The 12,890-nt window shown below is 41.7% G+C and overlaps 1 protein-coding gene across 4 annotated transcripts in view; it reads right to left on the bottom strand.

Moving 5' to 3' along the window:
• LOC120944061 (sodium channel protein type 2 subunit alpha-like) overlaps positions 1 to 12,890 on the bottom strand; it is a 199,012-nt gene that overhangs the window by 60,238 nt on the left and 125,884 nt on the right. For all 4 annotated transcript variants that reach the window (XM_040357836.1, XM_040357838.1, XM_040357835.1 and 1 more), the window contains exon 15: positions 2,810 to 2,983. In XM_040357836.1, coding sequence (XP_040213770.1) covers positions 2,810 to 2,983 — 174 coding nt within the window. The remainder of the gene's footprint in view (positions 1 to 2,809; positions 2,984 to 12,890) is intronic.

Here is a 12,890-nt window from a genome sequence, read left to right as displayed (position 1 = left end):
TTAGTAATCTGTCTGACAGTCATAAATTAAATGAGAGGGCTACAATCAATGTGCCTGTATGGCATTCTTACAGGGTCTTCACAAATTAGCTGGGGTGGGTAAATCAATACAGAATTAAAAGATAAGTGTAACCAAAGAGCACCCTGGCTATTTTAGTAAACAGCGACATACAAAGATAAAAAAATATATATATAAGGGAGCTGTTTTATCTGCCAGTTTACTGATTTACACATGATCTCCATGACTAAGGGAGGCGGAGCAAAATGCGTTGGACTGTGGCCTGGGTGGAGTCCAGGCTGAGATTGCATCTTTGTTCACCTCCATAGAACCACATGGATGTGCGGCATCAGGGACCACCTCCTTTCCCTCCCTTGAGCCATTGAAGGAGCCAGGACGGGTTCCATACTTCGACAGCACTCTTATGCCGTGTACACACAATCGGTTCGTCTGATGAAAATAGTCTGATGAACCGTTTTCATCAGACAAACCGATCGTGTGTGGGCCCTATCGGTTTTTTATCCATCGGTGAAAAAACTAGATACTTGTTTTAAAATTATCTGATGGTTTAAAAAAACGATAGAAAAAAACGATCGTCTGTGGGGAAATCCATCGGTTAAAAATCAACGCATGCTCAGAATCAAGTCAACGCATGCTTGGAAGCTTGAACTTCATTTTTCTCAGCACGTCGTTGTGTTTTACGTCACCGCGTTCTGACACGATCGTTTTTTTAACTGATGGTGTGTAGGCAAGTCCTACAGACCGTTTTCATCGGATGAACCGATCGTGTGTATAGGGCATTACAGGCCTCCTCTCCACCCCAGTCCTGTGACTGGACATTGAAATGAGAATCAGCAGAATTATGAGCTCATCGTAGTGTTTCTGTGCACTCAGCATATTTTTTGCTTCCCAGCACGACAGATTGGCTATCTGTGCTGCTTCTCCCTTCTCCTCCCTAAACTCTGATATACAAGGAATGCAAGAGGCTGATACCAAGTCAAATTCAGGTACTTGTTCTGCTTGCCTTTAAAAAGATATATTTAGGGATGAATGATCACAGATGTGCATTCATTTTTGTATTTTTTATATCTGCCTGACGTTCAGCTTTAATAGGCCAGAAGTCGCTTCAATGGGTAAATGGCTCAAAACCATAAGGTGTGTGAAGTACCTTCTGAGGCCCCGTACACACGATAGAATCCATCCGCAGATAAATCCCAGCAAATGGGTTTCAGCGGATAGATCCTATGGTGTGTACACGCCAGCGGATCTGTTTCCGCGGATATATCTCCCCTGGGATGGATTCCAGCAGATCGAATATTTGCTGACATGCAGAACATATCCATCTGCTGGAGTCCATCCCAACGGATGGATCCGCTGGTCTGTATAGACTCACCGGATCCATCCGTCCGAAGGGATCCCCCGCATGCGTCGTAATGATTTGACGCATGCGTCGAATTCCTTATATGACAGCGTCGCGCACGTCGCCGCGTCATAATCGCGGCGACGGCGCGACACGTCATCGCCAGAGGATTTTGGCACGGATTTCAATGCGATGGTGTGTACACGCCATCGCATAGAAATCCGCGGAAATCCTCGAGAGGATTTATCCGTGGAAACGGTCCGCTGGACCGTATCCGCGGATAAATCCTCCTGTGTGTATGGGGCCTGCGAGAAACTGGGTAGTGGATCTTGGGATATATAGACACCACTGTAAATTATAAAAATAATAGAGCAATCATGTTACAATATACAGATAAGCTATCAGCAACTGAGAGTAATTTTCTAGTTGGCGGTGGTGCAAGGATCACTGTTAGATCTGTAAAGTGTGTATTTGCTAACTTCTGAAATATTAGTAAATGGTCTTAAAGTAGAACAATCTTTACAGTGACTCAGTAACTAAAAAAAAAAAAAAAAAACTATATGGGGAAAAAAACTTTTAATACTCACCTGTCACATTGCCTGCGCCTCTGATCATCTCTAAACTCTAAACATCTCGCTCCCGAGATGGACTGGGGACTATGTATAGAGCACTGCACATGATCTCAACTAACGTCCAATGCTCATTCCAAAACTATAGAGGTGAGGGGTGGGTAGGAGCTCGACTCATGAGCTCACAGAACACATTACAATGGGAGAATGCATTTTGGATAGAGTGAGGGAGGGTATAAGCCCTGTCAGTTATTTTTCCATATGGGTCCCATAGGGAGATTTCCCATCACTTCCTGTTATATAGCAAAAACAGGAAGTGAGAGGAAATCCATCCAAAGTGAGGGAATCACAGGGTGTCACCAGGGTCATCAAAATAGTGCTCCCATTGGAAGATTTCCCCTCTATTACTTTTGTGTGTCAACCAAAAATGTGGGATTTTCTTTTACTTTCACTTTCGATGATAATGGTAAACAGGACAATTAGAGAGGGGCACAGACAAAAATAAAAAGGTGTTCTAATCCCTCTTCACTATATCCAAATGAAAAGTGCACTTGGAAGTGCAGTCGCTGTAGATCCGAGGGGGACATGAAAATGAAAAACAGCATTTTAGCCTGCACATGATTGGATAATAAAATCAGCAGAGCTTCCCCTCATTTCAGATCTACCTTTCAGATTTACAGCGACTGCAATTTCATGTGCACTTTGCACTTGTAGTTTGCACTTGTAGTGCAAAGTGGATTTGCCTTTCGTAAATAACCCCCATAGTGTACATACAGGTAACTGATGAAACTTTTTTTTTCATTCATAGACTTTACCCAAACCATTTTATTATCGGTATGTTTCCTTGTGTTCTCATTACACTTCATTACCATGGTATACTCACCAATCTAAAGGACCTTAGTACAGACAATCCTTCCACATTGGACAGACCAAGTTCCATCAAGCTCAGACTGACAATAATACTGTCAAATATATTCCATCCCACTTGGAAATAGTAGTAGGGGTCTAATGCAATGAGTTTGAAGACCATCTCTGCAGTGAAAATACCAGTGAATACCTAAGGAAAAGACAATGCCACAAAACATGTTAATAATTTGCAATTAATAATGGTTTACAAAATCCATATTTTATTCTTGGCCATTCAGATGACAACTGTGGCCATTCAGAACATGAAAATGCCAGGAACTGTAAGGATTTACTGTATGCTGTGTCCATGGGTCAGCTATAACAAGGCAATTCCATGTCTGGGGGTACTAATCATTCCAGCATTGATGTCACAGAATCACATCCTAAATTCCTACAATATCCCCACAAATCATCACAAAATGTTTAAAAGGATTCACAAAATCTTGTGTTTCAAAGGGAAAAAATAAACATGAGCTGCTGTAGGTAGCAGCTCAATTCCCATTAAACACACAAAAACAGTCATTTGGGTCTTTCCAGAGGTACCGTGCGGAGTGACAATCTGTTTAATGATTCATCCCCCCTCCAAAGAACATGAAAGAGAGAATAAACAATGCAGTTGACAACCTCAGCCAAAGTGTGGCTGCTAATTAGATGGCACACAAAGTGCACTGCAGTCTATTAATTTTTCATGGCTGTGGTAGAAAGGGATAACAACACAGTGCAAAATCTGTGCTGGCAGAGGAGGAATTGAAAAATTTGTAGTGGATTATGGCTAATCCGGGAAAGTTATGACATTTATCTGGGTCAGATTCAAAACTACTTAAGGACTTTCTTTAGTGTTTATGGTATTAGCAATGAGACCCAAGGGCTTAAAGAAAAACTCTGGCTTAATTGAAAAGTAGGATTTTATTTTGAAAGGAAGAGTTGTTGAAATAAATAAATATGACCAATTTAAGGAAAGAACACACCCTAAAAAGGTAAAATACGAATGGAATTAAAAAACACAAGCCAAAATAATCCTTCAATTTCCATTTGGGGTTGCTGTGGTTGTCTAAGCCTGGCAACAATGAAAGGGTTGCTGCTTTGCAAACGTGGCAACATTGGCACTCTACATACTCAAGTAATTCACTTTCTTCAAAAGTAGGAAGTTAGTTCTCCCCTTCCCCCTCTCCCCCTCTTCCCCCCTTCCCCCCTCCCTCTCCCTCTTTTCCTTAATTCTTTCCCCACCTCCTTCTTCTCTTCTGTGCACTTGTGTGCTGGTTCCATGTTCAGACCCACAATAGAAAGTTTAGTATACAATATACTTATATATATTTTTTCCATATTATTTTAGTCTGTTTACTAAGTATAGCCTCCTGTGTCCGCCCCTTGGGGGAATCACCTGATTTGGGTGTCTCTATTGATGTCGTCTTATGCCCTAATGGGCCTCCATTGGTGAGTCGCGTTGGTCTCTTAATACTCTAAAAGAAATATCATATTGGTAGTTGCTATAATACTGTATCCACATTTTCGTGCTATTGTAACTATGAGACTGTATCTCTTTATAGATGTTTCTGGTTGACTCCTCCTGAAGAAGCGACATATGTCGCGAAACACGTACAGGACTACATCTAAACCTACATCACTGTGTCCTCACATACCAGTGGGGCTTCTCTGTTCTATAATTGTGAACTCAATGGAATTACATACAACAATCATATTCTCTGTTTTTGTTGTTACATTTTTGCATTTTATTAACTTTTCTTAATAAATGTATATTTTTATAAATACTTTGTTCAATTTCTGGGTACCGAGATAGTCTTTAACACTATTGGGGTCATAGGGCATTTTTTTGAGTAGCCCTTTAACAATCCCTCCCCTCTTCTTCAGCTGGAAGTTAGTGCACTGACCTGTCTCAGTACCTGCAGAATAAAAGCAGCTAAGGGTCTGCAATAAGATTCTTTGCAATGTATGTAACAGACTTGAAGAAAGCAGCTTTTGTCCATAAAAGTGAAGTTTCACTTTAAAGCCCAACTATAGATACATTTTGGATTAGAGTGGGGAGGGTTTCAACTCTACAAAATGTCTGGTTCTGTCTTCTTTCCTTTAATAGAGTAAAAATAATATGTGGGACAGGACCTGACACCCTCAGATATTTTGTGTTCCTTCTTTTACATTATATCGTGTTGGCTGGCAGCACAGATTAAATAAAGTATAACAAGTAGATAATCTGTTGCATCATAGCAGGGGATCATTTTGCTGGGAAGGAGCATGAATAAATTCAAATCTATGTTATATGGATAAGAGATGCACTGGGATAAGATGTATGCTTAAGGGACTGTGCGATGTCAATGGGCTTTGAGATTGTGCCCATGGCATTCATGAAAGTAAAGAAAGTTAGGACTGGCAGACTACGAAAGCTCTGCTGGGATATACTGGTGTAACTGAGTTTGCCCCCCTCTGGCATAACAAGTACCGAACAGAACTTAAAGATATAGAAGTTCCTAAAATCTGGGAGAACCAGGGGATAACACGGGTACTACACATGTATGAGGGCAACTCTATCAAAACGTTCTCCGAATTGAGGGATGAATTCAACATACCAAATAAAACATTTTTAAATTATCTACAGATTAGGCATGCCCTCCAGACCCAGTTTAAGACCCATCCGATGGTTAGAACTCATACTCCTGCGCTTCTTAAAATGATCCAAACTAATATCACAAAAGGCCAAATCTCTATTTTATATGATAAATTGGGAGCTAAAGCCATAAGTCAAATCGGGGTCTCCAAGAGCCGAGAAAGATGGGAAAGAGACATTGGGTTGTTAACCTCGGAACAGTGGAATGAAATTTTACATAGAGGGGCATTGATGTCAATCGCCCCAGCACAGAGATTGTCTCATTTATTCCTACTGCACCGGGTCTATCATACCCCTAAAAAAATGTCTGTACTAGGCTGGAATCTAAGTGACGAATGTCCCAGGTGCAGGGCAACAGGGGATCTAATTCATATGTTCTGGAGATGCCCCAAGCTTTTTAGATATTGGACAGAAGTGATAAACAGGATTAATAAAATCTTCAAGACCTCTTTAGAACCGGAGGCTAGAACTTGCCTGTTAGGAGATATGGAAGATCACAGAATCCCCGTAGGAGCTTTGGAAAGTGTGCTTAGATGCCTATTCCAAGCTCGGGAGCTAATAGCACAGAGATGGCAAGCGTATGCTCCTCCATCTGTTGAGAACTGGGTTGAAACCATCAACGCTTTGATTTGGTGCGAGAGGGTAGCCTTTATTAAACAAGGAAACTATAATAGATTTAGAAGAGTGTGGGGGCCTTGGTTGAGAGAAATGGGATTTCCCTTGGATAGATAGCCTGTATATGGGATTCGTAGATCCCCTCACTTAAGATGGTGCTAAAGCTCTCTAGGGATAAGGAGTAATGAAATTTCCCCTACTCTCTTTCGCTCCTGATTGGCTTGACTCCTTTCTATGCCTCTTGGAACTTTTTCCTTTTTTTCTTCCTTTTTTGTTTCTCTTACTTCCTCTCTATTAACTAACCAAAAGATAACTCAGACGAAGATACCTGCTCCTATTTGTCTACAATAATAACAGGGGGGAGGGAGGGGGAGGAGAAGGGAGGGAGGGGACACGTTACTGGCTCAGGTCACCTACTGACCTGAGCCAGTGCCTAAATCTAGCAGCCAAACATTTAGGCCCAATAACTGCTACATGAGCAAGGGTAGGGAGTGATGCTCCCACTCCCTCTGGTCCCTGACACTGCCACATTTAGTGTCATCTGCAGTGTAGCAAGGAGCTGGAGAGACTGCAGGAAAGGTAGGAATATGTGGGTTAAAGGGTGCCCTTTTCAAATAAATTTTCACTTTTCAATGCATGTATACAAATTGTGGGATTGTCAAATTTATTCATGCTTCACTGCATAGCAATGTATAGGCTGACTAGGATACAGTTAGATAGACTTCACTGTTTCTGGTCAGTAAAACAACTCTCACCTTTTGTGGCAGGTTCCTTATAGAGTTCAACAAAACTGGTATGGGAGCTCCTAGTTTGGGAACTTAGGGCCTAATCCACAAAAACCCGGCGCAACGTAACTTTTGCCATTTAAGTTACACCGCCGCAAAATGTCTACCTAAGTGCCCGATCCACAAAGCACTTACCTAGAAATTTTGAGCGGTGTAACTTAAATCCGTCCGGCGCAAGGCGTTCCTAATCTAATGGGGCAAGTCACATTTAAATTAGGCGCGCTCCCGCGCCGGACGTACTGCGCATGCTCCCGACGTCATTTTCCCGACGTGCTTTGCGCGGTTTTACGTTGCGCCGGGTTTTGAGAATCGCGACGGGCGTAAAAAAAAAAAAACGAGTTGCGGCGGGAAAAAAAAATGACAGCGACGCGGGATAGAAGGGTCTACTTTTACAAGGTGTAAACAGTTTAGGCCTTGTAAAAGCAGCCCTAATATTGCGACGGCAAACTAATACTTACGGAGAAAAAACGAAGCTTAAAAGCTTCGTGGATCTCCGTAAGTGCTAATTTGCATACCCGAAGCGGCATTTCGACGAGAAATGCCCCCAGCGGCGGCTGCGGTACTGCGTCCTAAGATCCGACAGTGTAAGTCCCTTACACATGTCGGATCTTCTGCCTATCTATGAGAAACTGATTCTGTGGATCAGTTCCATAGATAGAAACAGGGATACGACGGCGTATCAGTAGATACGCCGTCGTATCCCTTTTGTGGATCAGGCCCTTAGGTTCAAAGGTCTCCCCAACAGAGTTCCCAAGAGGTATAAGGAGTTGTTGGTTGATTTAACATTTCTGCACTCATCAGAAACACAAAATATAGCTAAATCTGTATTTGTTATGCCAAAAGGCAATGATGGCTAATTGTTCAAGTGTGCTTAAAGTGATTTTAAATGAGAAAACGTAAAATGAGATGCTGATAGCAGAACTTACAATATATTGTCAAAAGTATTGGGACGCCTGCCTTTACACACAAAGGCCCGGATTCAGAAAGGAGATACGACGGCGTATCTCCTGATACGCCGTCGTATCTCTGAGTGTGCGGCGTCATATCTATGCGACTGATTCATAGATTTCCCTAAGATCCGACCGGCGTAAGTGTCTTACACTGTCGTATCTTAGGCTGCATATTTACGCTGGCCGCTAGGTGGCGCTTCGGTATATTTATGCAAGGAATATGCAAATGAGCTAGATACACTGATTCAGAAACGTACGTCCGGCCGGCGCATTTTTTACGTCGTTTACGTTAGGCTTTTTCCGGTGTAAAGTTACCCCTGCTATATGAGGCGTAGCCAATGTTAAGTATGGACGTCGTTCCCACGTTGAGTTTTTAAAATTTTACGTTGTTTGCGTAAGTCGTTCGCGAATAGGGCTGTACGTAAGTTACGTTCACGTCTAAAGCATTGACGATTTGCGGCGTAATTTCGAGCATGCGCACTGGGATTTTTTCACGAACGGCGCATGCGGCGTTCGTAAAAAACTTCAAATACATAAAACACGCCCACATCATCCACATTTGAATTAGGCGTGCTTACGCCGACACACATACGTTACGCCGCCGTAACTAAGGGCGCAATTTGTTTCTGAATACGGACTTGCGCCCTAATTTATGGTGGCGTAACGTATCTGAGATAAGTTACGCCACCCGGAAAGATACACCAGTGTATCTGAATCCGGCCCATGAACTTTAATGACATCCTAGACTCAAGCCTCGTACACACATGTGTTCTATTTTTCTTGTCGTGAGATTCTCAGCAGTTATCCTGCCGAGAAACCCGAGAGTGTGTATACTTACCTGTTGCCGTGAAAACCAGCGCATGCTCGAAATGACTTTGACGCATGCGCGGTAGCTTCCTAGGCATAGGTAGGGTGCAGCAAGATGTCGGCGACGGCATCGAATGTGACGAGCGCAAGCTCGTCGTACACGATGACATCACCGCATTATTGCCTTTCAAGAGAACCGCGGTTCTTTTGAAAGTAGAGTCTGTACACTCGGGCAGGAAGAGATTCTTGCCAAGAATCTCATCAGGGAAAACAATGTTTTTTTCCTGACGAGATTCTTGCCCGTGTGTACAGGGCTTTAGTCTGTAGGGTTCAATAATGAGTTGGCCCACCCTTTGCAGCTATAACAGCTTTAACCCTTCTGGGAAGGCTGTCCACAAGGTTTAGGAGTGTGTCTATGGGAATGTTTTGACCATAATGTTGACGACATACTGTTTCACGGCTGCTCTGCCTGTGTTCAGAGATGTGGGTTCCCTCTGTGCATGCCAGGATCTATGATGTCCTGTCAAAGTCTCTACAAGAAGATGAATGATTTTGGATTTGTGTCTCTTATGTGCCTGTGTGTGCAGTGCTGGGAGCGGCTGTACGTAAGCTTATAGTTGAAAACAGCAGCACGCATGAAGAGGAGACTCAATATCTCCTGACACAGGGGCACCCATATAGCTGAAGTCAGGCAATGCAGAGCAAGCACATTGGAGAAAAAAAATTGCCTGAGGAGCAAGCACAGAAAAGAAAACTGGAAAAAAGAGAAAGACAGCATGAGCATGTAAGTTCTCCTATCAGTATCTCATTATCAAATAAATTACTTTAATAAAACTTGCAAAAACTCTAGATTCATGAGTATTTTTTTTTTCTAATACAATCAAGCACATTCATAAATACTGTAGATAGAGAAATTATTATTAATATTATTATTATACAGGATTTATGTAGTGCCAACAGTTTGCTCAGCGCTTTTGATGCAAATAGTGTGGTGGACTGCAGAGAACATGGAACACCTTTTTGTAAATGTAAAGTCCTGTGAGGGAGGTGGAAGCACTCTCTATACTGAATCATACTTGGTAAGCACACACACACCCATAGGAAGCCTGACATATGGTCTGAATGTTTATCTAACCTGCTGGCTTGCCTACAATTGGATTATTTGCATTGTTTGTTTTATATTGGGTGTCCCTTCTGAATGATGCCTTCCACTAAGCCTATACTGAAACTATTCTAACGCCATATATATGAGAACCCCTAGCACAAAGGTACATCTTACCTAGTTAAACGAAATGCTACTTATCAATCTGCATGGGAAGCGAGTAATATGCCTATGCCCTATAATCTGTTAGCAATTTAAAGCTAAGTATTACATTACATCTGCTTAGATACATACCTATCCACTGTTAATGCAGTGCCCCCTACTATTTTGTAGGGTACAAATTTCATACCAGTGAGTAATTTGATATATACTACCCCTCCCCCTTTTTTTCTGGGACCTTATTATAACTTGTGTAAGTAGAATGTAATACTAGGGCATGTTATTTACCAGCTAAGTTCTTTTGGAGAAATATCTTACATCAACCCTTTCTGTCATCTGTAGTTGTGCTCCTACATCCACCTCTGGGAGACCTGGGGTGTTCCTTCCCCCTGACTGCCACCCTCTCTACTTGCCTTATTTAGTACATTGTATACTACAAGAGGAATACGTTATGCTTATCTATAAAACATTAACCTATTAGAAATAAGGAAAATGAATGTAAGAACATATAGGCAAAGATAGATTTATATTGCCATATGCCCCCCCCCTTATTTAATTGGACTGGCCATGCTTTTTTTCACAGTATCAATATCTCATAACCACTTTAATCACATAAAGGTTGGGGGGAGAGAGTCTGAAAGGGACATCACACCAAGGGTTGCAGGAAAGAAAATTGATCGACTCCCCAAGTAACACAGTCAGTGTTGATGGGGAAACCCCCCTGCAGCGCTATTGTGTTCTATCGGCTCCCACAATGGAAAAAGAGGCAGACCTTTCATTTCTCTGCCTGTCCCCTGCCGCTGCTTCAAATATGACATCCCCGTCGGTGTGTCAGGACAAGCACCCACACCCACGTGGATGTCATACTGGGAGCAGCTGTCTACTCGACATCAATGGGACTGCCTGCATGCAAATGCATGGACAACCTGTGCATTCCTGTGTGGGTAAACACATCCCCTCACATTGGGTACACACTGATATGCCTCCTGTGAGGCCTCAATTAACAAAATGTTATAGTCTTTGGAGATGGGAACGAGGGACGCCCATTAGCAAATATATGTAGGCATGGGACCCCTGCCACGCCCTCTTAAAGGAGATTTATACAAAAAATAAAGATTAGTTAAATCCCAAGTCCTTTTTTTTTACAACTACTATTCATTTACATTGACTTTTGACATTTCCAAATGCAGCAATTTAGCAAGTGGTTGAAAAGGTTTAGCACTGGAAAACCCATTAAGAAAGATAAGTAGTGCATTTTATTTACAACTATATAGATTATATCAAAACAAAGGACAAATCAGGAGAAACAAGGGACTTTGTTCAAAAACAGGGACAGTCCCTCAAAATCAAGGACAGTTGAGAGCTATGTTTACTATGGAGTACCTACTGTTGCCAATGCTCTCTCTAGCTTATTTAATGGGTAGCTTATAATGCACAGTTCAAGAAAAGTTGGATGTAAAAAAAAATGGAATAGGAAAACACCCTTATTGACCAAGTCTGACCTGCCCTGTCTAGGCTTGCCAGAATAATGCTCAGGGCTATGATCTTTCATAGACTCTCCATTTTAATGCAAATAAGACCTTTTTTAGAAGTCCTGCAAGTGAAATCGTTCAATAAACACAAGCTTGCACTGCTTCCATTGTGCCGCCTCAGCAGGATGCATTCTGCATAGTCAGAACATTTGCTGACTTCACAGAACACTGAGCCTACGTTGACTGCAGCACTTGCAGCTTGTTACACCAATATGTCAATAAATATTGGTTTTCTTCTTTACCCGAGGATTGTATCATGCAATGCAATTATCCGATGACGAAAAAAAAAACCCCACCAGAAATCAATTTATATAGTTACATATTCAACACCAAATCTATAGTTAAACCATATTCTAGAAATGGCAAGCATAATCTAAATTAGACAATGCCATATTCTACAACTACAATATAAATTATACGTTTTCAGTACTAATCAGAAAACGTTACATGGCTCAATGCCCCTCAGCTGGTATTTATGTTGGAGGGAGTAAAGTTTTTAGGGCTCCTCAATTAATGCTAAAATATTCATCTGTTATTGACCCAAGGCCTCATGCACACAGGACATTTTGCAAACTCTCCTAGAAATCTTTCCTCCTTGTAGCAGTATTTTGGCAGAAAAAAATCCAGATGCTCGTAAAAGTGTCTAAATACTTTTACAAGCTTATAGGCATGTTTACAGGCATCAAGAGATTGGGTGTTAATAATTAAATTCAGCAGAATAATAATTTATTCTGCCAATTGAAATGAATTAACGTTCAAGCGCTAAACATGCCTAGCGTTTAGGTGTGTTTATACGTGTTTAACAGCATCAATCGTTTTTTCTGCTAAAACTCTGCTGCTCCTGGACGCACTGGCAGTGTTTTTTTTTTTTTTTATGCCTCTAAACTCTCCTGCCAATAAACGATACTAAAAGCCTATGTGTGCATGGTAACATAAGCTAACATGCAGGGGAGTTTAGAGGCAGGGGGAAAAAAACGCCTGACTTCCCTAGAAGCAGCTGCAAAAAAATGTCCAGTGTGCATGAGGCCTAAGGCCTTGACGGCCTTGACAGTCGGTTGCGGGAAAACGCAAAACTTTCACGGTTTTGCCACGTTCTGTGGCCGGCGGTCAAAATGTTCCTATCCTGAACGCAAATTCTTTCGCATTCAGGAGAGGGAGGTTGAGAGAGGTTGAACCTCCCATAACCACAGTGGCTTCTTAACTCTTGTAAAAGCCTACGTGTACATAGACACAAAGGCTTTTATGGAGTTGAGTTTAGGAGCTTTGGCAAAAAAACACCAACAGCTCCTAAACTCAAATTTAGAAGCTGTAGTGCACACGAGCCCTAAAGCTGGCCACAGACCAGTCGATTTTTGAACAAATGTTCATATAAATCGTTTGAAAGTACTCTAAAATTTCTTTTGCTTTTAACTTTACATTTTGGAAATAATGTAATTTCCTGAAACAAAAACCACATTCACTGTTACAAATCTGGTCAGTCAAAAAAAA

Source organism: Rana temporaria, chromosome 6 (genome assembly GCF_905171775.1).
Source record: "Rana temporaria chromosome 6, aRanTem1.1, whole genome shotgun sequence".
In the NCBI taxonomy this organism is placed as follows: Eukaryota; Metazoa; Chordata; class Amphibia; order Anura; family Ranidae; genus Rana; species Rana temporaria.
This window is presented reverse-complemented; position numbering and strand designations above follow the sequence as displayed.